At 40.0% G+C, this 23,970-nt stretch overlaps 2 protein-coding genes across 8 annotated transcripts in view; one reads left to right on the top strand and one right to left on the bottom strand.

Moving 5' to 3' along the window:
* The window catches only part of ATXN2 (ataxin 2), a 111,031-nt gene extending 92,735 nt beyond the window's left edge, over window positions 1-18,296 (top strand). For 4 of the 7 annotated variants that reach the window (XM_063086741.1, XM_063086746.1, XM_063086748.1 and 1 more), the window contains 7 exons: window positions 3,794-3,978; window positions 4,290-4,422; window positions 8,306-8,359; window positions 13,337-13,482; window positions 14,348-14,575; window positions 16,757-16,925; window positions 17,740-18,296. In XM_063086741.1, the coding sequence (XP_062942811.1) occupies window positions 3,794-3,978; window positions 4,290-4,422; window positions 8,306-8,359; window positions 13,337-13,482; window positions 14,348-14,575; window positions 16,757-16,925; window positions 17,740-17,768 (944 nt within the window). In that variant the 3' untranslated portion in view covers window positions 17,769-18,296. The remainder of the gene's footprint in view (window positions 1-3,793; window positions 3,979-4,289; window positions 4,423-8,305; window positions 8,360-13,336; window positions 13,483-14,347; window positions 14,576-16,756; window positions 16,926-17,739) is intronic. The other 3 variants (XM_063086744.1, XM_063086742.1, XM_063086745.1) reach the window with 2 other exon arrangements.
* Window positions 18,297-19,005: 709 nt separating this feature from the next.
* The window catches only part of SH2B3 (SH2B adaptor protein 3), a 34,798-nt gene continuing 29,833 nt past the window's right edge, over window positions 19,006-23,970 (bottom strand). The window contains exons 3-8 of the mRNA XM_063086217.1: window positions 23,464-23,565; window positions 23,287-23,378; window positions 23,112-23,206; window positions 22,792-23,006; window positions 22,521-22,692; window positions 19,006-22,352 (exon numbers count right to left, since the gene is read on the bottom strand). Coding sequence (XP_062942287.1) covers window positions 22,057-22,352; window positions 22,521-22,692; window positions 22,792-23,006; window positions 23,112-23,206; window positions 23,287-23,378; window positions 23,464-23,565 — 972 coding nt within the window. The 3' untranslated portion in view covers window positions 19,006-22,056. The remainder of the gene's footprint in view (window positions 22,353-22,520; window positions 22,693-22,791; window positions 23,007-23,111; window positions 23,207-23,286; window positions 23,379-23,463; window positions 23,566-23,970) is intronic.

The following is a 23,970-nucleotide window of genomic DNA, read 5'->3' as shown; positions in this document are numbered from 1 at the left end:
CTTTCAAAAGCTTTATTATTGAAAATTTCAAACATATACAAATAAGCAGTTAGAATAGTACAGTCATAGGAAAGTACTAGTCACCCAGCTTTAACAATTACAAAGTCATGACCGATTTTGTTACTTGTATAGTTCCCCTCCTCAGATTTTATTTTGAAGCATATCCCAGGTATATCATTTCATCTGTAAATATTTCACTTTGTAATTCTAAAAGATAAGGAGTCTTTAAAAAAAAGAAAACAAACCTACAATACTATTATCACATCTAAAAAGAACAATAGTTCCTTAATAGCTTCAAATTTCTTTTTCTTTAAAATACATTTTTTACAATTATTGTGTTCCAATTAGGGTCCAAATGAGGTTTACAAGTTAGATTTGTTTGTCATGTTGAAGTCATTTCTTTTTTAATTGTTTTTTGTTGTATTAACTTTTTGTTATGAAAACTTAAAACATTAGCGACTCATGGGCAGTCATGTTTATTCAAACCCTCTGTCTCTTAACGTCCTTTGTCCACTGGATTACTTTGAAGAAAATCCTAGACATCATATGATTTTATCCATCAGTACTTCAATGTATATCTTTAAGAGTTGTATACTGTTTTTTTTAAATCATAGTTTTGGGGTTTATTTTATTTTATTTATTTAAAAAAATTTTTTTTTAAAAGATGACCAGTAAGGGAATCTTAACCCTTGACTTGGTGTTGTCAGCACCACACTTTCCAAGTGAACTAACTGGCCATCCCTACATAGGGATCCGAACCCATGGCCTTGGTGTTATCAGCACCACATACTCCCAAGTGAGCCACAGGCCAGGCCGGCCCTTAAATCATAGTTTTAATAATAGTTTTTCGTTCAGTTTTTTCCCCTTCACATCTTATTTGAATCCAGCTTGTTTGTCCTGTATTGTTTCTCACCATCTGAATTTCGCTGATTGCTGTGGTGCTGTTTAAAGTGGCCATCTAACGGGGCCAGTGGCGCAATGGATAAAGTGGCCATCTATACCTCTATACCCTGTAATCCTTGTAAACTGATAATAGATAATGGATCCTTGATAAAATTGGGTTGGATTTTTAAAAAAAATCTGGAGTGTTTTATGGGTGATGTGTGTACTTTCATTAGGAGTCGTATAATGTCTTGTCATCTTTCTTTTTTTTGTGATAGTAGGAGTAACCAGTGATGTTTTATATATCCAGGGTAACATTTCCCATAATCTCTTTCTTGTTTGTTTTAGCAGCCATTTATGTTCATTGTCTAGCCCTAGATCCATTATTTTATTAGGGGTTACAAAATGGTGACATTCTCTTTCTTTTACCCCTTCTTCAGTTATTTGCTGGACTATTTCTGTAAAGAAAAACTTTACCTCATCAAACCGTTTGGTTTCCTTGAGGTACAACTAGTGCAGGAAAAGCAACTAAAATGCTTATCATTTCCCTTTTTAAGGCAGTCTTCAAAACAACTAGTTGGTTTCCTATTATTCTCAAGAGGTGACCAATGAGGTATTTTTTGTTGTTTTTTGTTTTTGGTATCAATATCAACTCATGGATTTTAACATTTGATTTGCCAGTTGATATTTCTATTACAATCACTTTGGATTTATAAATTAATTTAGAGGAGAATTGATATCTTCATGATTTTGAGTCTCCTATCCAAGAACAAATTATAAAGTTTCTTCTTCTTAAGGTTTTATGTGCTTCCTCAGTTTATACCTCAGGTATGTTCTTTTTTATTGTTAATGAAAACAAGACTCTTTTCTTTCATTGCACCGTCTACATAGTTACTTAATGAAATAAGTACTTATGAAGTACCGTATATGAGGGCTTTTACTGCTATTATGCTTATTTTATATCCTGCTACTTTATTAAATTCTACTCATTTGAGGTGTTGGATAAAGGTATTTTTAATGTTTTTCAATAGGCAGAGTCAGGGGCTTCGTTCTGAAATGGAGCCATGGATTATATAAGGCTTATCTTTCCTGCATGGTAGTAGGGCCTTTGCACAAAACCATCTCTTTTTCCTCTTGCTACATACTGCAGAGTTACCTTTTCTGCAGCCTGTGAGAAAGGTTGAGTTGTGTTTGAAAATATTTTCAAGGACAATTAACAAAGCAGAATTTCTTAGCCTTGGCACCGTTTATATTTGGAACTGATATTCTTTTATATGGGGGGGAATGATGTGAACTGTAGGATATTTAACAGCATCCCTTGTCTCCAGGATCCTCCTATTAGATCCTAGTAGTAACATCTCCCTTCTCTTAATTGTGACAACCAAATATGACTCAACATTTCCAAATGTCTCCTGAAAGGCATTGTTACTCCCAGTTGAGAAGACTTGACATAGGAAATAGCTAAAGTGTGGTCTGTCTAAACTGTAGTTAAGATTAAGGTAGATTCAGTTTAGAAAAAACAAAACAAAACAAAACACCATAACCAAGTAATTAGAGTTTTTTAAATTTAAAGATTATAGACTCTTTGTTTTTAATTTTTTTTCCCCACATATGTAAAGGTAATAATCAAGTAACAAAAGTAGTGATAATGAGTAGGTTAAGCTCAGTTAGTGAGCTTAATTAGACAAGATTTCATTTGATAAAAGTGCTTTTTGAGTTTGGGGTAGCTTTTTCTCTCTACCAGAAGGAGGTATTTTCTTAATATGTGGGCTCTCAAGATTAAAATCAGAAAAATATTTTGCTATATTGCTTTATTCTGTTTTCAATTTTGCTCTTCTAAATAGATAAAATAGTAGGTAATCAGCTCTCCTGAATTTCAGCAACAGTCATTAAATGGTTAGCCAAATTTTTTAAAATATTTAAAAGAAATACCAAATTCTATCAGGAAATTTGCAGTTACTTATATAATCAGTTCGGACTATTTTATGAACACAGTAAGTTATATGTTCTTTGTGCTTCCTACCTTGTTGTAAGTAGTGGTCACACAATCCTCCTCTCATGTGGCTTGGGTAATGGCACACCAGATACAGATCACAAACAACAGTAGATACTGTTATAGACATGAGAAGAAAAGGTACAGAGGGTGTAGCTAGCTCTGCTGGGAGGATTGGGAAAGACCTCACAAGAGAGATGACAGTTGGGCTGAGTTCTTAACTAGAGCTTTAACAGGGAGAGGACCTTACAGAAATCTATGTGGAATAATATAAGACATAAAGTAACTTTTAAAAGGAGCTATTATTTAGAAACCTGCTATATGCTATGTGGTGCTGGGTTTGAGAAAGAGGGAGAAGTTGTATAAGGATCCAGTAGTAGGAAGTTAAGGCAGATGGACATAAGATTAGCGTTGAGTCTATTTTAGCTGCTTTGTCATGCTTTTGTTTTTCTGTAAATGAACCCAGTGCCCTGTTCTAGCAAATGGCATAATTTGGTATGTCAACAGGTATAGGTGTAGCCACCCTCTGTATGTCTTGTGGTAGAGATAAAAAGTGAACAAACAGGGATTATCTGAGAAGTGGTGTGAAGGAAAAGTCGTTTCATAGTGCTGTGAGATTCTATTACAGGAACTTGATCAAGTTTGAGGGTTATTGTAGGGGGTCTCTTTGAGGAAGTTGCTTTCAAGCTGACACTTAAGGATTAATCAAAATTACCCCAGCTAGGAGTTGGGGGCTGGTGTTGAGGCTGAAGAATAGCATATGTGATAGGAAAAAAGCCCAGAGTGGCTGAAGTGGTGGTGGTAGTGGTATGAGATGACAGAGACTTATAGGCCATGTTAATGTATGTATGATGTTAACATATACATTATGCTGAGAAGATACTGTTTTCTGATAATAAGCCATCTTTTTTTCTGCAGTACCAAATATGCCCCAACAGCGGCAAGACCAGCATCATCAGAGTACCATGATGCATCCAGCCTCAGCAGCAGGCCCTCCGATTGTAGCCACCCCACCAGCTTACTCCGCACAATATGTTGCCTATAGTCCTCAGCAGTTTCCAAATCAGCCACTTGTTCAGCATGTGCCACATTATCAGTCTCAGGTAAGGCTGATATAGCCTAACTCTTAATTCTTGTTCCATTTTAAAAACTTTTAATATGATAAAGGGATTTTCCTTTATTTTCTTTTGCTTTGTGTAATGGTGAGGTAGATAGCTAAGGACTTGGGAGGGGGCCTTTTTAGTATGTGTATTCAAAGGTTACTGATCAGTGTAAGAGTTTCCAAAGATGCAGCCAAGATAGGTTTTAAAATTTTTAGTTGTTTCTGGAAACATAGAATTAAAAATCTAACTAAAGCCTGCTTGGCTCTATTTGGTATTTTAATGTTTTTTCTTTATTTTTTGTTTGAACACAGCATCCTCATGTGTATAGTCCTGTGATACAGGGTAATGCTAGAATGATGGCACCACCAACTCATGCCCAGCCTGGTTTAGTATCCTCTTCAGCAACTCAGTACGGGGCTCATGAACAGACGCATGCCATGTATGGTAGGAAGCACTTTGTTTGTCTTTTTCAGTGTGTGACTATTCTTAATGTGTTTTAAAGCTCTGAAAAGATACTCTGTTTAAGAATAACCCGGCCTTTTATGACATTGAGGGTCAAGAATCTAAAAGAAAAGATGAACCCATTTCTACCCTTGACCTGCTTTGTAAGTCTTAGCAAATAATTTCTACTTCTGTACCTGGAATTTCTGTGTCTTCATATGTCTCTCCTACTTTAACTAAAATATTGTGATGTATATAACAGCAAAGCATCGTTTGTGGAGAAAGGTACCTTTCTTCTCTTCCTCATCAGTATTATCAGTTGGTATAGCCTACCTAAGTCATATAAGATAAATTTACCATAATAAAAACATAAAAACACTCTCCAGCATGAAAACGTTCTGGGGGTCAGTGACATTGTATATTTTTATTGCTATTTGCTATAATGATAGTATGTTTCTGCATCATGGTCATAATTGTGCTATATTTAGATCTGTTTTACACATGATGCACACATAAATATAATCAATATAAACAATGGTAAAATGAAAATAAGTATTTTACATAAAATTAAACAGTACTTATGTATAAAAGTAATAAGTGAAAAAACAACCATCTTAGTTTTGTAGGTCAACTTAGCTATCCAAAGTACTAAAATAATACATATTTCAGTGTCGAGAATTTAAAATAAAATTTCTGCTTGTATACCTTATAGAATTAATGGATTGCTTTGTATTATGTTTTTCAAAATACACCTTTAACAGAACCAGTTTCATTGAGATGTCAGTTTTGTTCAGAACATTTTTGAGAACTTCTGTGTTGTCATTTAGCTTTTCCCACTGGCATTTCAATGTTTTTGGAGTAGGGGATTAATTTAGGTTCATTCATACAATTAAAAAGTGTACTGCTATTAGAATGAAATTACAGTTACATGCAGCTGCATGGACATTTCATTTTTTAAATGTCTTTACACTTTTTGAATGACTAAGAATGTAAAGATTTTCATTTTTTTTTTTAACTTTAGATATCTTGAATAAAGATGCATAGGCAAAGTTGAGTTCTTTAAGAATTTACAGATTTCTGGCAAACTCTCTTTTTGAGCTGTTACTGCTTTTCATACCTTCTATTTCCTCCTTTTAAAAATAAGTAACAGTTTCAACAGTATGTAGCTTAATAACAGTAGGACTCAGGCAGCAACAATCATCCTTCCTGTCACCTGTAACACACCACTTATGCTTTTTTCCTGAAGAGTTGTTCCTATCACAAAGCTTCACTGATGGTAGGAATTGTACACAATTAAAAGCGTTGATTTTAATAAAATACTTAAGTCAGGTCTTAATTTTCTACATTATCACTTAAAACTTTTTATTATGGAGTATGCATTTAAATAAAAAATGGTGTAATTTATACATTTTGGAAAACATTTTTTTCAAGAATCCATACATAATTTAATTGAATATACTGACAGACTGGTTTGGTGTATGATTTTGATTATGGTCTCCTGTCATTTGGCTTGTCTTTAGTTTTATCTTCTGGGTTTTTTTTCGTTTTCTTTTAGTGGTTTTTTTTTGTTTTTGTTTTTAATTCTTCCTGTCTTTAGTTTTAACCAGAACTAGGGTATGTATGAAAAGGCCCCATTGTTTCATCACACTGGCTTTTATGCAACTTGTATACATTTCAACAATTTACCAGTTTGCTAAAGGCTTAGGTGAAAAGTTCGTTATGATTGTTTATACATTTTTGGTGAATACATCATGATTTAACAAATGGAAAAAACATTTCTTTCCTCCCATTTTCTGGCATACTCCCCTTGGAATAGGATCTGAAACTTTCGAGCTAAAATTTCCATTGCTTTTAGAGAATAGCTATTTGTGTACCCATGCTTTTGAGACTTTGTAGTAATACTGTGATGTTGTGCAGAATCTTTCTCCTCAGTGTGTTCACTCACTGCCAGCATCTGGTTTCATCTTTTGTATGGATGTTCATTGGTTTGAAACAGCCTGTACAGTAAATACTGTATGTGAGGCATTAATGGTTTTTATACCTACCCTTCTAGAATATTTCCATTTGAAAAGCAGTTGGCCTTGAACCCCAAAGTCCATTCAAGTGTGGGCAAATCGGAAATATTGCAAACAAAACAAACACTAAACCTAATGTCCGGTGAAATTGGGAATGAACTAGTCATCAAAGCCAGTTCTTTCATGCTAGTAGGAAGTTGCTCAACTAAATCTGAACTACTCTGCAATTTACACAGGTTGTATTCAATTGGTGTCTGTTGATGGAGGCAGGCTAGGGGCAAAGCTGTGGATTTGGTATGATTGTTGCTGGTTAATCAGCGTTCTCTTTTTAGGGTTTCTGTAGACCCTAAAAAGAAAATTAGGAAATGGATTATTTTGTCCTTTGTTATCATAAACCGTAATTTAATCTGCTAATGCAGATTCTTCATTAAATCTTCAGTAATTTATTGGAGTTATTTTAGGTCTTTCAAATCCTAATTATGGGCTGGCTGATGGCTCACTTGGGAGAATGTGGTGCTGATAACACCAAGGTCGAGGGTTCAGATCCCCTTACCTTCCAGCCGCCAAAAATAAATAAATAAAAATGGCAAAGCCTAATTAGGCTGAATATAAACAAAATGTTAAGTACGTCATTTTAAACAATGACAAAACTGTTGCAAAGAAATGCTAATTTTATACTGATCTCCCTTGAACAATGTAAATGTATATTTTATATTCCCAAAGGAACCAGATATGAGAGGTCTTAAAAGGAAGGATTTGTATTCTTTTACTTTCCATTTTTCTGTGCTTTGAGTAAGAATTGTTTATTTTTAAGCCACATCCTACCTAGATTTTTAAAACTTTTTATACAAAGAGAAATATATGCACCCAGATGTTGGCGATAATTTTATGTCACCTTTTTGTCATTCTATAATTGTTATGGCCTCAGCAAAAGGCTTTGAAAATACAGAGGAGTGCTAATGACTGCAAAATGAAATACCAGTGATTGTTCTTAAATTTTTGGTATATTTAATATAAATACACTAACAGATTACTGAACAGTTAAATAGTTAGTGTAGGAGATGTGTACATTCTAAATTATTGTTAACCTTGTACTCATTATAGCTCTCTTAGAAAGGACTTTTGTCGTAACCTCCTCTCTCTGACCTTAATCTAACTTTCATCATGGCCCCTGCCCCCTCCCTCCTAAGAAGTTACTTTAATTTTTGTCTCTCTCACATCTATTCTTCTGATTCATCTAATTCTGTTTTATGATGATGGGTTCACCTTTCAGAAACGGTAATGATAAAACTTTTTCTACTAACTAGAACCATCAGGAAGAGTTAGATTCAGAATTCTTTTTGTGGTTTGTTTTTGGTAGTTTAATGCAGATTAGTTGGAAAATACAGTAGCAAGAAGAAATAAAAAGAAATGATGTTTATATTATTATTATGTTTCTAAACTTTTGGACCACTTCCAGATGCCTAATAAACATACTTCAGTATAATGATATTTCTATTGATAATGTTTTGCAAAGTTGTCTTTTGAATTAAACTTGATAAATATTGTTTTATTTTGGTACATTATTTATATCAAGGTTGTTCAGTGGAATTCCATGTTGGTCTTTTTATTAGATAATGATTTTATTCCTTTCATTTAAGCAAGTGAACATGCAGAACTTGACACCCCAATACAGAAGAAAAGTTGTCTTTGGTTTAGTCCTGTCTTTTTAAATTCCGTAGCAATGTTTAAAGTGCTCATCATCTTCTGTAAAATAAAAATGAATTATGCATGAATACAGAAAGAAATTACTAAATATGTCAACCTTTCCAGAAAATTAGGAAAATGCACATCTCATAAGGCTAATTTACCTTTCTATTTCCCAAATTCAGCATGTCCCAAATTACCATACAACAAGGAGACAAGCCCTTCTTTCTACTTTGCCAGTGAGTTGGGTTTTTTATACTAATTTTAATTGTACAGTAAAACACTTTTTAAAGAATAAATGTTAAGGGAGTAGACTTGTTGAACAGTATTTTCCTTGTGCCAGACAAAATCACTAAAAGTATGTATATTTGTAAATAATTCAGTTTTTAAAAAGGAAATGTGGCCCAGTATAAGAAAGCTGGAGTTAATAAAAAATTGAGTTGTTTCAGAAATTAATTTTTGCATACCATGCAAACATGTGACTGGGAAATACCTAATATTTTCTTTGTTAGAGAAACTTTTCCTGAACATCTAAATTTTTTTTATACCAAGCCACAATCTTGGTATATAAAATTGAAGAAGAAATTTATCCTTACCAGGATTTTAAATTGAATAGGGTTGATGAAATACTAGGGGAGAGACATTTCTGTACTTTCAGTCTTTGCATGACTAAAAGGGTAAAATATTCAGGTAGCACACACCTTTGGGCGTCTTGAGTTTAAGCAGGAAAGCATGACCTGTACCAGGGATTGTCTTTGGCAGTCCCCTCTCCCCACAAGTGAAAAGGTAAATAGTTTCTTCTACGTGGAGAAAGCAAGCAGGGCTTTCTTTCAGAAATGAACTTGTAAGATATGTTTTCCCTATTTATAAGCAATTTTTTAAAATAAGGCTAGTCATGGACTTTGGTATTTGGATAAAAAGGATACTAACTTGTAGAAATCCCTTTAGAAGTTTATGCCATTAATATTCACTTTGCATGAAATATACTATATTCTAGAGAATATTAAGGATTAAAATTTTATATTAGGGACTAAATTTTGAATTATTTTCTAATGACTCAATGTCTGGCTCTACAAAATACCAGATTTAGTATTTAGAAAGCATTTTGATCTTAAATTTTCATTAATTGTGCCATGATTTGGTATCCAAAAATAAGTTGATAAGGTATGTACGTATTTATTATTTATTTGGTGCTAGGAAATGTTAACAAATTTAATCCTTTAATAGATGCTCTTTAAAAGGAGTCTTGCTGTATGTATATAATAAAAGGGAGACTATGTCTGTGATTATGGTATGTAAAAGATAGTGTCAGTAACTAATTTTATTATGTACTCAGTTTGAGGTCTCAAATGTAGTTATCCTCACCATCTTACTGTCTCTGTTAGTGGTTTTGTCCTGGTAAGTAGCTAAAAGGTTCTTAATCATCACGCCTAAGCATTAATTGCCTTAGCACAACTTCCCCCAAAAGGGAGTATCAGTACTTTTTCAAAGAAACTAACTGTTGGGCTGCTAATTACAGCTTAATTTGCTGCTTTATTTTCCCCATTCTAAGCCATTTTGTCACGATTTGGTCAAGTTGCCTTTTATTCCCTTTCTAGTGTTTTCAGCTCTCCTTCGCTTCCCTTTTTCTGAATTTAACATCAAATTAAAAGTTGGAAGATTTTGTTTTGTTTCATTCTTAAAATTTTGCAGTGCTGGCGATCTCATAACTTGTGCATCCAAGGTCAAAGTGGCAAAACCTAGTTACAAATTAAAACAGTCTTATGTACTGAATTTGCTTCAGTAAGATCATGGCTTAGGAAACTATTTTTGGAATGTGGTTAGTGTTATAAGGATTTGACCAATCACATATTTAGAATTTTAAATATTTATGTCAAGGAACACATTGAATGGGAAACTTCTGGACCCGGTCTAACCCAAAGAAGCAATACTACTTTGATTATCTTGACCTAATCCAGAAGATTTTATGAAGGCTACTTAAGTTTTATAAATAGAAGTTTTAACTGTTTTCAGCATAAAATTTATTGAATAAATAAGGTTTAAAAGCTAAATCAGAATTTCAAAGAAAAGTCACTTATTTTTAACCTCTCTGGAATCTTTAACTAAAATGAGCATGTATAACAAAGCAGTTAAATAATACACTTAGCTCAGAACTTCCTGCCCTTTGCTGTCCTCTTCTCCTTTTCATTGATTCTGCTATATTTTGTCCTTGTTTACCCTATATTGGTTCCTTTCTCTTATCTCTCTATCCTCCCAACCTTTTTCCCCCCTTGGCTTTTTAATTTCCCTTCTATCCCAGTCTGTATCACTCTTAACTGGCCTTTCAAGGAACCAAACTGTTTTTGTTATTACTATTGAATTAATGTGTAAGTTTCACATTTTCCCAATGAGATACTCATTTTCATATTGAGGAGGAAAAAGAGTTCCTGGATAGATAAGGAACTTGCTTTCAAATCTTGTGAGCTATGAGATGAATGAAGGGAAATATTTATAGTTGAACCTTAAATTTTATTTGCAGCTTCTGTTGTATATATATTATATATTCCTGAATTTATTTTTATTTTTATTTTTTAATAATGCCTTCTGGTTTACTGCTATTTAGGTAGGGAAAGGATGGGTTTTTGGTTTTCTTTTTTTGAAACAAAGCCTATGCAGATTTACTCAGCTTGAAGTTCTTGAAGTATTTGTGCTATGCATGAAAATTAGCTAAAGATTAGTACACCATTTTCTAGCCTTTAAATATTGGTAAACTGATATCACAGAGAGGTCTTTTAAAAATGCATATTATAAATATCTTTAATTTTCTCTCCAAATAGTTTCAAGATTTTTATGTTTTTCCAATTGATGAATAACTAACTCGGTTATGAGACTTCCTAGGCATAGTTATTCTCTTTGTGATTGTCATGGTTTTATGTGTAAAAATAATATAGCACTCAGCTAGCATTTATTTTTTTATGTATTGTTACTTTTTTATATTCTTAAAACTTTGCTTAGATGGCAGTTAAAAGTGAAATTTAAAAGTTTTCAGTACAAAATTTATTGAATAAAGTAAAAATTAAATTTATAATAAATAAATGAAAAAGTAAAACTGAGATTCTGTACAATATCTTTATGAACCCCATAAATAGAATTTGAGATTTGGGAATTGTTTTCCTTCAGACAGATTTAGTATTGCTACAAATGAAACATTTAAGAAGCTGGATGGGGGGATGGTGCGATTTTAATGCTAATGGTTTAAAAATAATGACGACTCTAGACATCACTATCCAATAGAACTTTTTGTTATGATGGAATGTGCTACACAACTGCACTGTTCAATACAGTAGCCACTACATATGTGTGACTTTTAATTATTCAAAAATAAATTTTTAAAATGAGAGTAAAATTTTTACAGGAACCAAAAAGTCATGTTCAAAATTTATGTGAAGTCTTTGTTTTCTTTTCTTTTGTCTTATTTTATTTTATTGGGGGCTGGCCAGTACTATGTCAAGTCTTTCAGATCAAGTCAGTGCCTACACAATTTGGGGCACTTAATGAGTTTGATGGTGAAGCATGGCCTTTTAATAAGCTAATGAGGTAGAAGAAAGTGGCTGCTTTCATAGACGAATGGGACTGTGAAGCTCAAGAAGACAGTGAACACACCACACAATTTCCCCAGCTCTCAGAAAATAGTCGCTACTCTTAAAAACATTCAAAACATTTTGCCACAATTTTCTTGTTTAAAAGTTCTATTGTATGTTAACTGTTAGAGTCTGGAAAATTTTCCCAATGTATAAACAAAACTGCTTTGTTCAGTCTAAACTGAGTAGTAAAGAATATTAGTGCCAGCTGTGGCATTGGCAGTGGATGCACAGGTGATCCTAGCACTGGCTCTTCGCCTTGCCCTTCCTTCACATTTGCAATTGGAGACATAACTATTTAGGCTGGCTGGAGTGTTGGTGGCCCTTAGCCCTACAATACTAAGCATTACAGAACTGCTTCATGTGCCTAACCCTCTGCATACCATTTACATGGGATATACCCAGAGTCATCCATGCTGGAACTCTTGGCAGCCTTGCTTATTAGACTGCTGGAGTTAGGGTGCATGATCCCAAAGCAGTGCTTGCTTCTCCCCTGTCAGTCCCCCATAATGTCTGTTTGCTAACATGTTATATGAAGAATACGAAGAACTATTTTGGAGTTCTGTTTCTGTGTATGGGCTAAGCTTCTAAGGGATTTAGGATTCATTTCTTACGAGAGGGCTGAGAATCATGTCTTGTTTAGAGCTACATCTTGAGAGCACTGTTCTCAGCTCATTGCCACATTAATGTTAGATGTGTTTCAGTGTGTTAGCCATCTTATTGTGCTTTTGATTCTCAAATTGCTGTTTTTGGAAGACATGGACAAATTTGTACCTAATCACCCTGTTTTGTACCAAGGCATGGCCCATGCTGAGACTGATAAAGAATTGGCTTTGGGTTCTTCTCTTTAATGAACACGTTTGAACTTAAACTGGCCCATCATATTTCCTTGAAGTTATTCTAGGTAGTAAAATTCTTTCTAAAGGGCTGGGGTGTTTTGAAGGGAATTCCTTTTTTAAAAAACATAGTTTAGGTAGTTTCATCTACTAGATTGTATAAAGCAAAGATGGGAGATCCTTGAGTAGGGCCAGGGGAACAAACTGAGTGGCAGAGTGGCTCCTGTGATTGGCTGAGAGAGACTATAGTCATTCAGCTCTGATGGAGCCCTGATCTTGCCACATACCTTATACAGCCCATCCCCCAGCCCCAGTATATAGTCTGTTCCTACAGGACATTCTGCCAGCTCCAGGGCAGTAGCATGGTGAGGTTAGCCAGATGATGGCCTTGAGCTAAAGAGAGTGCACATGTGTGTATGTGCATGGGATTGTTTGAGTTGTTTCTGCCTATGCTTTTTAAAGTTGCCTTGTCAGGAGAACCTAGTGACTAATTTAGGAGTAAATTCAAACTAATTAGATTTTAATATAATGTATACAGCTATATTATCTTATGAATCAAATGCTAGTCTGATTGTTAAGCAATAATTTCATATTTTTTCAAGACAATGGATGGTTTAAATGGAGTCCACTAGAGATCGGTAGTGGCATGAGTTAGGCATTGAAAATCCATCAAGAAAGCTCAGTTGATGAGGCATAGAGGAGTAATAAAAAAGGTCAGCATACATGCTGCTTGTATATGTTCCTTTTTCTTTCGCTCTAGTTTCCACAGGCTCCCTTGCTCAGCAGTACGCGCACCCTAATGCTACCCTGCACCCACATACTCCACATCCTCAGCCTTCAGCTACCCCCACTGGACAGCAGCAAAGCCAGCATGGTGGAAGTCATCCTGCTCCCAGTCCTGTTCAGGTAAAGGGACACTCAGTGGCTTGCATACAATTACTTCCTTGTTCTAGTTACTGAGTGCTTTCTTCAGTGCCCAAGCAAGGTGCAGGGTACCACATAATCAGAACACACAGCATGTCCACCTTCATGTGACCAGCATACAGTTGTGCCCCTGGGCTGGTTTTTAGTTTTGTTTTTTAAATCACATTAAGGTACATATTGAGAATAAGGATAACTCTGGAAACTTACATTAGTGTGGAAAAATCCAATATAAAGTTCATAATTTAGGGGCCGGCCCATGGCTCACTCGGGAGAGTGCGGTGCTGATAAAACCAAGGCCACGGGTTCGGATCCTGTGTAGGGATGGCCGGTTCGCTCACTGGCTGAGTGTGGTGCTGACAACACCAAGCCAAGGGTCAAGATCCCCTTACTAGTCATCTTTAAGAAAGATAAATAGATAAATAAAGTTCATAATTTAGCATAAAGCAAATGCCTATTTGCTTGGGACTTCTTAAGTTTTATTCCTAAAGTTTATGTGATGAGGTTTTTTTCCTATTCTTTTATCATGTTTGTTAATGGAGGCAGTTAAGGATCTCTTTGACATCTGTCAATTCCCTGGGGCAGTAGTCTGGTTTGACTTCTGCTTGTTTGGGGGCTTGTAACTGCCAGGCTGAGGATCAGGCTTCTGCACCCCCAAAGCCATGTCTGGATAGGAGGTACCTCCCCAACCCTGCTTTTACCACCGTGTGCATTCTCTTGTACTTTCCAGGGCTCTTCATCTTAGGCCCAGGTAGCCTGTTTTCACATGCAAAGCTCAGCTTTGTGTGTAACCCGTAACTACTTTTCATTAAAGGAGTTTTCCTCTCGATTCTTTCTCATTGTTTTGCAGCATCATCAGCACCAAGCTGCCCAGGCTCTCCATCTGGCCAGTCCACAGCAGCAGTCAGCCATTTACCACGCGGGGCTCGCGCCAACCCCACCTTCCATGACACCTGCCTCCAATACGCAATCACCTCAGAACAGTTTCCCAGCAGCACAACAGACCGTCTTTGCAATCCATCCTTCTCATGTTCAGCCGGCATATACCAATCCACCCCACATGGCCCACGTACCTCAGGTAAACTAGCTTTAGCCAACTTTCCGTGAAGACCAAGTAGAATACGAAAGTTATCAGATAAGTAGCAAAGAGCCAGATGCTGTCCAAGCTAGGAAACCCTCTGTGTGATGCCATTTGCCTGTCTCCCTTTTCCCACTTAAATACACGTGATCTGGCCCTAAATGAATGTTTATGTGGTTTTGTAATGGAATCAGTGAAATTGCTGATTGGTTTGTCCTTTAATGTCTCCCAACTGAGACCTTAAAAATATCTTTGACTCTGGAATGCAACCCAGTCCTTCTTTGCTTTCTTTGTCTGCTTTGCTATGTCTGTATAGCTTCATTGCTATATGTGTGTGTACATTTATATACACTCCTCCATACACATACACAGAAGGCTGGCAGGGATGATGGGCCTTCACAGATTCTCAGATCTCTGAGGTGACTATCCTGGGGGCCTGTCAGCTTGAATGTTAGTCACATGAGTTCCAGAGAAATCTCTTCAATTGTTATCTCTGATTATCCATACATCCACTTTGACCATATGTTGTATTTCTTGAGAGGGGTTGGCCTTGCACATTGGTGTAACTAATGCAGTATAACTAGAAGCTGGAAGCACCCAGTGTTCCCATTTTTCTTAAAGAGCAGCCCTGAAAGCACTTTGGAGCTCACCTCCAGTGTAAGCTTCTAAGGGTTGAAAGGTGTGGTTGCCATCTCAGTGTTTGCTGTCTGCATCAGCTGCTGACAAAGGTCCAGTGCAATCCCAGGCCAAGTTGGATGGTCTTAACGAGGAAAAGGAGCTGCACTGAAGTTGGCTTCTAACCATGTCCTTGAGGCCCTCCTTGGGGCTGTAAAGGGTGAATTGGCTGTATTAGCTGTCTCTTCTACTTTCATAACTCTTCTTAGGCGGGTCTAAGTGAGACCCACCTCATTGAATTCCATTTCCTGTCACAGTGCGCCAGTGAGGCTCTGGTGAGGTGTGGGCTAGAGGTGCGACTCAGGTGGATCTATCTTTGAGAAGGCTACCTTGTAACTAGAGGTCCACAGCTCTGGGAAGCTTGGGCGTCCTCACCCTGCAAAGTTTAGGCTCTGTAGTGTAGTGCACTGCAGTTCGTTTGCTTCTGATAGTGGGGAGGGGAGCTGGTCTGTCAGTGTGGGCCAGCGTGGTTTGCTGGAATCGCTTCATGAGAGCTGGCGTCCTGTAGATGTCTAGCAGAGGCTGGTGGCTAAGTAAGTATGTGAACTTACTTGCAAGTTGGGGTCCCTAAACTCACTTTTGTGTTTTTGTGCTGAAAGTTAACACAGGGAAGCCCAAATATGCCATAAGTCTGTTTGAACATGAGAGTAAAAACAGCATTTCATTCCAGACTTATAGTGGTCTGGGTCAGTGCACAGTATGGGAGGCAAAAAACAAGGGCTCTTCCTGGCCCTGCCAAACCCCTGCAGAGCTGGGATCCAGCTATTTGGGCTGACTAGAATCACCTTTCCAACTTGACAGGGAGATCAGATTGAACTTGATATCACTTGGTATAGGGATACCGGGCTGGCTCAGGTAATTTCAGATTGCTCCTTCCCATCTCACTGGAGCCTTAACTGCAACCTTCTCCTCTTCCTGCTCCATCAGCATCTTTTAGAGAGTAAGGGGTGCCTAAGAGTCTCTTCTCCTTACTGTCTGGTGAGCAGACCAGAAGCAGAGGGGAGAAGCAAATGAGAAGTCTGAGTAATCCAGACAATGGAATTTGACGGTTCCTGCTTATAATGTAGCAGTCTGTTTTCTTATTTGAAAGCAGTGTTAATCTGTACTACTTTAGGCCCCAAATGGAAGCCAAATTCTGAAGCATCATTGCATTTTGCGTCATATTGAGAAAGGTGCCCTTGGATCAGGGGTCTGATCTTTGTGAAGACCTTGCCCCATACATAGAACACAATGATCAGAAATGTTGACAGCTAGGATATTGTAGCCCTGACTTTTACCCAGGCTAATTTAGTGCCTGCTTCCCCAGCCTTGCTGGATCTGCTGAAAGGTGAAGCATGTCTTTAGGTGAATTGATGATCCACTAGGGAGTGTCCCCAGAGAAAAGAATGGTGCCCTGAGGCACACTGTTGCCCTTTCCCGAGTCCCAGCCCAGTGAAAGGAACATAGTTGACATGTTGTTTAAGCCGGAGATGTTGCCTGTATGCGTAAAAGAGCTCTCTGTTTCAGGCTCATGTACAGTCAGGAATGGTTCCTTCTCATCCAACTGCCCATGCGCCAATGATGCTAATGACGACACAGCCACCCGGCGGTCCCCAGGCCGCCCTCGCTCAAAGTGCACTACAGCCCATTCCAGTCTCGACAACAGCGCATTTCCCTTATATGACGCACCCTTCAGGTGAGGCGTGTGTGTGCAGGGGCCGCCGGGCACCCCAAAGCATTCTGCTCGCACAGGTCGAATGGCAGGTGGGGCCAGTGCTTCAAGCCCCGCATTTGAGAGCTAGCAAGACCCATCCAAGTGTGTGCACAGGAGGGACTGTGATGTTCAGTGCTAGGGCCTGAGGCTTCTGGGAGCTGAGTCTGTGTGTGTTCTGATGGTATACAGGATTTGGCTTGATGAGCAGCAGCAGCATTCTGTGTAGCTGATGCATGCCTAGGACTCAGTTGGCCTTCCTTGTTATGATAGGCTGGGCAGGGCAGTGTTTTCCTTCCTGAATCCCAATAGTCTGACATGTGGGGGGTTATTACCACGGCAGAGTTTGATTGTAGCTCCGGAGAAGACTACTGCTGAGAAAGTGCTGTGTATGGACTGGTTTCAAGTGTAGTGTTAGCACCAGCCTGTGCCCTGCCAGGGAGAGAACGTCCCGTGATTGTGCTCTAATACTTGATGGCTAGCATGGTGATAGTTCATTCTGAAAGCAGTACTGGTGCTTGGCTAATATTTGGGGAGGGGGTATGTTATGGCCTTTTTCCCCACTCCACGAGCAACAGGTCTTCTGGGAGTTTTATCTGAAGTGGTTTTACGTCTGACTGGTTTGTTTCTCCCCACCCACCTACCCCTCCCCACCTTGGTGCAGATGGGAGGGGAAAATAAATTTTGAGTCTTGTTCAGCTAGCACAAGGATAGTTCACAGTCATGTGCTGCAGAGACACTAGGCTAATGTGCAGTGTTGCCAGTTTTCTGTTTAAATATTCACTTTTCTTTTTTACAGTACAAGCCCACCACCAACAGCAGTTGTAAGGCTGCGCTGGAGGAACCGAAAGGCCAAATTCCCTCCTCCCTTCTACTGCTTCTACCAACTGGAAGCACAGAAAACTAGAATTTCATTTATTTTGTTTTTAAAATATATATATGTTGATTTCTTGTAACATCCACTAGGAATGCTAACAGTTCACTTGCAGTGGAAGATATTTGGACCGAGTAGAGGCATTTAGGAACTTGTGGGCTGTTCCATAATTCCACATGCTGTTTCAAAGTCCCGCAAGTACCCCAGCTCTGCTTGCCAAAACTGGAAGTTATTTATTTTTTAATGACCCTTGAAAGTCGTGAACACATGAGCTAGCAAAAGAAGTAACAAGAGTGATTCTTGCTGCTATTACTGCTTTAAAAAAAAAAAAAATCAAGACTTGGAACGCCCTTTTACTAAACTTGACAAAGGTTCAGTAAATTCTTACCGTCAAACTGACGGATTATTATTTATAAATCAAGTTTGAGGTGATCACTGTCTACAGTGGTTCAACTTTTAAGTTAAGGGAAAAACTTTTACTTTGTAGATAATATAAAATAAAAACTTAAAAAAAATTAAAAAATAAAAAAAGTTTTAAAAACTGATAAAGTTAGCGTGTGTTTGTATAAGCTACTTCTACTGGAGGATACTTAATATCAAGGCAGGTAGGCTGAGTGTGTTTTTAATATCCTGGAAGGTAGTTGTCAAATGATGTTTCTTCAACCTCAGTTCTGGTTCAAGGTATCATACTCTAGGAGGAGGAAGGCTGGCCAGAGTTGGGCAGCATTGAAATTCCACATCCTAAGGCTGATGCTGATTCTGTAAGCTGCCTTTAACATCTCCAGAACCAAAATGAGTGGTAATTGGGAGTTGTCCCAATTCAAGCATGTCTGTTTTTACCAGTAGGGGGCAGGAAACACTTTTAAGAAAAAGATGTAATAAAGAAATCCACAGGACAGAAAGGCCGAAAAGACACAAAGATGTACAAAGCAGCTTATTGATATAGACTCATAAGTATTTGTTAATATCCCCAAATTGTGGGAGGAGGATAAAGGGAAAAGTAAGTTTTGGAGCTGGGTAAGGGTTTGTAGAAAGCCCATAATCTTAACAGAGCCTTTAAGTATTGTGGCAACAAATCAAGATTCTGAAAACTCTTTAATTCACATATAGCAATTTGTACATTATAGCAAAACTTGTATTATTCAAGAATAAGTTACTTGTACAGTACATAAACAATACATAAAAATTTGCCAAATAACTTCTGCCTATAATGATACAAGATGAATCTACTTGTGTTATCATATGTGCTGCTTATTCCAACCAAACACTGGATGTCAGATGTGTCCTTGTTAAGAGGCAGTGGATAAAATATACTATCAAGCTCCTCTGGTCTCTGGGAGATGTTAGAGCTAACGTGGCATTTGCAATAAAAGACTTAGCCCTGAAGAAAGAGCATGAAGGAATCTCAGGCAACCCTCGGAAAAGTGCAAGGCCTTTGAAAAAAATCATTTAAGTTAAGAAACTGTTATTTTAAAAATAGTGTTCTCTGGCCCAAGATTTTAATGATTGCTATTCTTTTTTCCTACATGGTCCAGAAATGATCAAAGGCAGAAGATTTATACCAGATAAAGCCATATGGACTGCTGGTCTAAAATTCAAGGCAGGTTAGTTGACTTAATTCTTTGGTGCTGGTGACTGTTTGTAAAAGTTCAATAAAGTTAGATGAAGGAAGTGATGGTGCTGGGAGCTGACAAGCTATACTTGTGATCTGCAATCAGAGCTCACTGGAGGGATCCTGGCGCTTACTGTCTAGTTTGGTGCTCAGAGCCTTGGCTCTCAGTGGAAGTTGCTGGCTTGGGCTCATGTGGCCAGTGCTGGTCACATCAGGACTGGAAGGAGGGTGGTTGAATGTACTATGCCTGTGGTGGGCTAGCAGCAGGGTGCCTGCCCCACATTGCTGCCCATACCTGTGAGGGCCTCAAGCCCAGGCACCAACTGCTCCACTTCCTCCGACTGGACCTGTTCTAGCAGAAAGAAAAAGCACTGGCTTAGTGTCCCTTCTTCCCAGGGCCATGACGGGGCTTTTTGTCAGGATGTGTGTGAGCTGTCCTGGTAACTTGGATGTGTTTTGAAAGGAAGCAGTCTGGAGGTAGGTGACTTCCAGTTCTGTCACAGAATCTTAGCTTGTTTTTTGTAGCCAGTAGGTGAGATCTGCCGAGTTTGCACTACCTGAGATGTATGTTGAGAGGCTGCTAAGAGACGAGTGCCACTGGCTGGAGAGAGGGAATTTACTATCTACCCGGCCCTTCTCCTATATAGATGGGAGAAAAATCTGGACCAGTGATTCATCAGCCTTGACTTTCTATGAGCTTTCTCTTTTAAAAAAGAAACCCAGAGGGATGGCCGGTTAGTGCATGGTGTTGTAACACCAAGGTCAAGGGTTCGGATCCCTGTACCGGCCAGCTGCCAAAAGAAAACAAAACAGAACAAGAATATTGTTTACTACTTTGTTTCACAAATCTTAGCATTCATTTTCTAGAGGAACCTGCTTTATTCAGAAAATAGACAGGTGTCCTTAAAAATGGACCACACATCGGGATCAGTGTTGGATCTATTTTGCCATGAAAAAACTCAGGTGTGCTGGTTTTAAAAGTGTTATAGAGGTGGTTCCTCCCCCCACAAAAAGCCAGGAAATTCTAGAAATGGAAGTCTAACCTCTTGGGAGTACAGAGAATAATAACTAGAGGGAGCAGACCAAACCCTCCCCCCAGGTAAGCAGGCAATATTGTAGGTCGTGGTTTCATTTTAGCTTCCGATTGGTGTATCTGTAAATGTTAAGCTATGCTAAACTCCTAGTTTCCTAGAAGCCACTGTGGTGAGCCTAATAGCTGTACTGAATGGCTCTGCTGGCACCCAGGAGCAGCTGACTCCTCTGTCACTGCCCCCCTTGTTTCTGAACCTCCACACCAAGTTTCTGGGAGGAGCCAGCCCCCCCAGTGAATTGTCTCACTTGTGAAAAGCAAGTATAGATGGAGATTTGACTTCAGGACCGCCCTGGATGGTGGACATTGTGTGTGCCCGTGTGTGCATGGACACACATTCTTCATCAAATGAAGCAGTAACCAGCCAGAACAGAACACTGATTGTGGGCTATCAAAAGACTTTCTCATTAGCTATGGTACCAGATTCCTAGCTTCCATTTTGGCTCAAAAAGGAGCCTAAAACCCACTTGTGGGCTAATTTAATAAGCCTTTGGATGCTTGGGGGGCTCTGAGCTAGCCCTGTTGGTGAAGGGTTTACTAGAAGAGGCCCAGGATTCCTTCTCTTTTTGCTTGTCCCTCCCCCAACCTGTTAATTTAACTCCTGCTATAAAGCTGCTATAAACCAGAATCCAGTTTTTTATTTATTCATAAGGCACCAGGGTAGAACTGTTCCTTGCCACCCTCTTATCTCAGTAATTGCCTGAATTTCCCTGAAAGGGTGACATACTTCGCTTCTCTACATTTAGGAAGGACGGTGGCTACTCAGCAGCTGGTGACTGTCCTGAGGGTGCAAAAGACAAGGAAGGAAGCCAAGCATGCTGGCTCAGGCCGTGAACTAGTCAAGTAGGGTTTGCATAGCTGTCTACAAAATCCCATGGGTATTTGTTGAAACAGTGCAATGAAGTAAGCAATGGATTAGTTTTGAAACCTGAATCCTTTGAAAAATTAATCTGAGGTAAAATGTTTAAAATCATTTTTGACCTTTAGCTCGTCTCTCTGACAGAGCTTTTGTCCTAAAGCTGAGAGTAGAAGCAGGATTAGGTGTGATCATCTGTGGCATAGATACGGTGGGCCTGCCAGGTGGACTGAAGCTACAATGGGAAAACCATATGAGAATCCAGGGCTTATTAGTGTTTTGGGCTTCCTGATGGTGACCTCCTTTGCCCCCCCAGTAGAAACTCTGTCATCAGTTGTGTCAGTGAAAAAGAGAACAAGTTTCCACTGCCAGCTCTGGCCCTCACCCCACCTCCTCCTCAAAGTGACGGGGACCTGTCTTAGCGACCCAGGGCAAGAGCTATTGCCATCTGTGAACAAGAACTACATCTGTAAACAATAAAGAGAAAGCCAGGTGATGGATGGAACTTACAGGAGGCCCTTTAACAGGCCTAACAGAAGGGTCACATCCAAACTGGAATGAGCAGGTAACAGTGTCCCTTAAATCTCTCTCTGGAAGGAAGGAAAGAAAGATCATTACATTCATGAGTTCACATCTCTGATTGTGCTCCTTAGGGCATCTGTTGAGGCTTGTCTTCACTGCCAGTCAGAGAGGTGTGTACTGATTGTCTATGGCCCGCAGGTGGCTCCGGGATGATGAGTCCATTTCATAGTCCGAGTCCCGGGCTCGATTCACAGGCTCAGGCTCCAGGTGCCGTAAGCTGTTGGCCAGTTCCTCGGGTGAAGGCACCAGATGGAAGATCTGCTCTGGGGGTGAAGATCGGCCTGGGAGACTCTCTGGGCTGAGCCCCCGGGGACAGCCAGAAGAGCTAAGATGAGGAAGGCTCAGCTCTGAATCCCAGCAAGGGAGGGAGAAAGGGAACAGGACAGTGTTGCAGGAACCTGGGATAAGCGACCAAGAGAGAGAGATCACACCGTCAGTCTGGACAGAAAGTGCTGACAAGACACAGAATAAAATCTCTATACTCCTTGGCCTACAGCAAGCTTTTACCCTCTATCTGGTTTCCCTGTGTCAGCCACCCCCTTTAGCAAAAGGCAGCATGTTCACACCTGGTGGCTGGGAGACGACGACCACATAGCTGGAGAGCCGAACATCACAGGCTGCGCCACATTCGAGCGGGATAGGCGAGCGCTGGAAGTGGTGGAGCATGTCCACGACAGAGGGAAAGTGGAGGTGCTGCACTCGGCACTGGCCCCGCTCTGTCAGTGACAGGCGCAGGTGCTGCAGGAAGAGACAAGGACAGTGAGCTCAGACTGTTTCCCAAGGGCCCCGAGCTCCAGAGAGGGAAGGGTAGCACAGCCCCACCCACCCTGCCCATACCTTGGCTATGCCCTGGAAGTTAAACGTGAGCACATACTCCCCACGCCGCGTCTCACTCTGCCGCACCAGAAACACGCCGTGAGCATCGGGGCCCTGCAGCTGAACCAGCTGAGCTGCCTTGACTCTGGAGATGGGGCCATGGAACCAGGGGTAGCAGGACAGGAAGTGATCCGTTTTCTGGCAGGCAGGGTCCAGCAACCCCCCAGGAGAAGCCCCTGGTAGAGAAGATGGGTGATGGTGACCTCTTGGTGGGTGCCTTATGTCCTTGGCTGAAGCTGGGTTCCAACATACCCAGAGGACAACAGCCAGGCCCTGCTCACCTTGGTTCAGGGAATCGGTACTGCCCCTTGGGGAGCTGGACGTGCTGGGCTCCAGGGCTGAAGGAATGTGCATCTCTGCATCTGTGCTCTCCAGCCTGCTGGAGAAGAAGCTGGGTTACAGAGCTGTTGTAGGTCAGGGGTAGCGGTAAAGGCTGTGCCAGGGGTGGGGCCTCACCCTCGGCCTGTGCACTCCCGGAGCTCAGCCATCCATGAGTTCAGCTGCTGCTCATCTCCAACCTCAAAGATGATGTCTGTCCGATCCTTTACCTGGCAGAGAGGAAAGGAACCAGTTGTGTGGGTCTGAGGAGCGTGTGTATGTAGTACCCCAGGTGTGAAAAGTCCTGTCACTTACCTTCAGCACGAAGGTATAGAGGTTGTCAGGCATCTCCAGACGTGTACATCGCCGGACCTCCTGGATGCTGGAGCAGGCTGCTTGTAGCTTAAGCTTTGAGCTCTAGGAGACCAAGAGGGGGCACTCAAGGCATGTCCCTGATGGCTCTTCCCCCACTTAGGCCTCTGAGTTTGTCCCCAAGAGCCCTGCTTGCAAAGTGAGTGTTCATGCTGCTGCTGAGCAGGCATGTTGAGCCGAGTGAGGCCCCAGAATGCTCTTCACCTGCAGCCTCTTAAGCACCATCCACACTGAGGTCCCAAGAAACCCCTCCTGGCTGAGGGCCAACCCTCCCAGGTGCGCAACCCCCCCCCCCCGCTGCCTGGACCTGTGGACATTCCAGGAATCTTCAACATGTTTTCCTGCTGACAACTCTTTTCACTGGTGGAGCAGAGAGCTCCCTGGTCAGCTAGGTGACGTGGCTGCTGACTCCCTCATCACACCAAATTCAAAGGGGCAAAGCCTAGCATG

Source organism: Cynocephalus volans, chromosome 2 (assembly GCF_027409185.1).
Source record: "Cynocephalus volans isolate mCynVol1 chromosome 2, mCynVol1.pri, whole genome shotgun sequence".
NCBI classification, from domain to species: Eukaryota; Metazoa; Chordata; class Mammalia; order Dermoptera; family Cynocephalidae; genus Cynocephalus; species Cynocephalus volans.
Note: the sequence above shows the minus strand (reverse complement) of the source record. Positions and strands in the feature narration are given on the sequence as shown.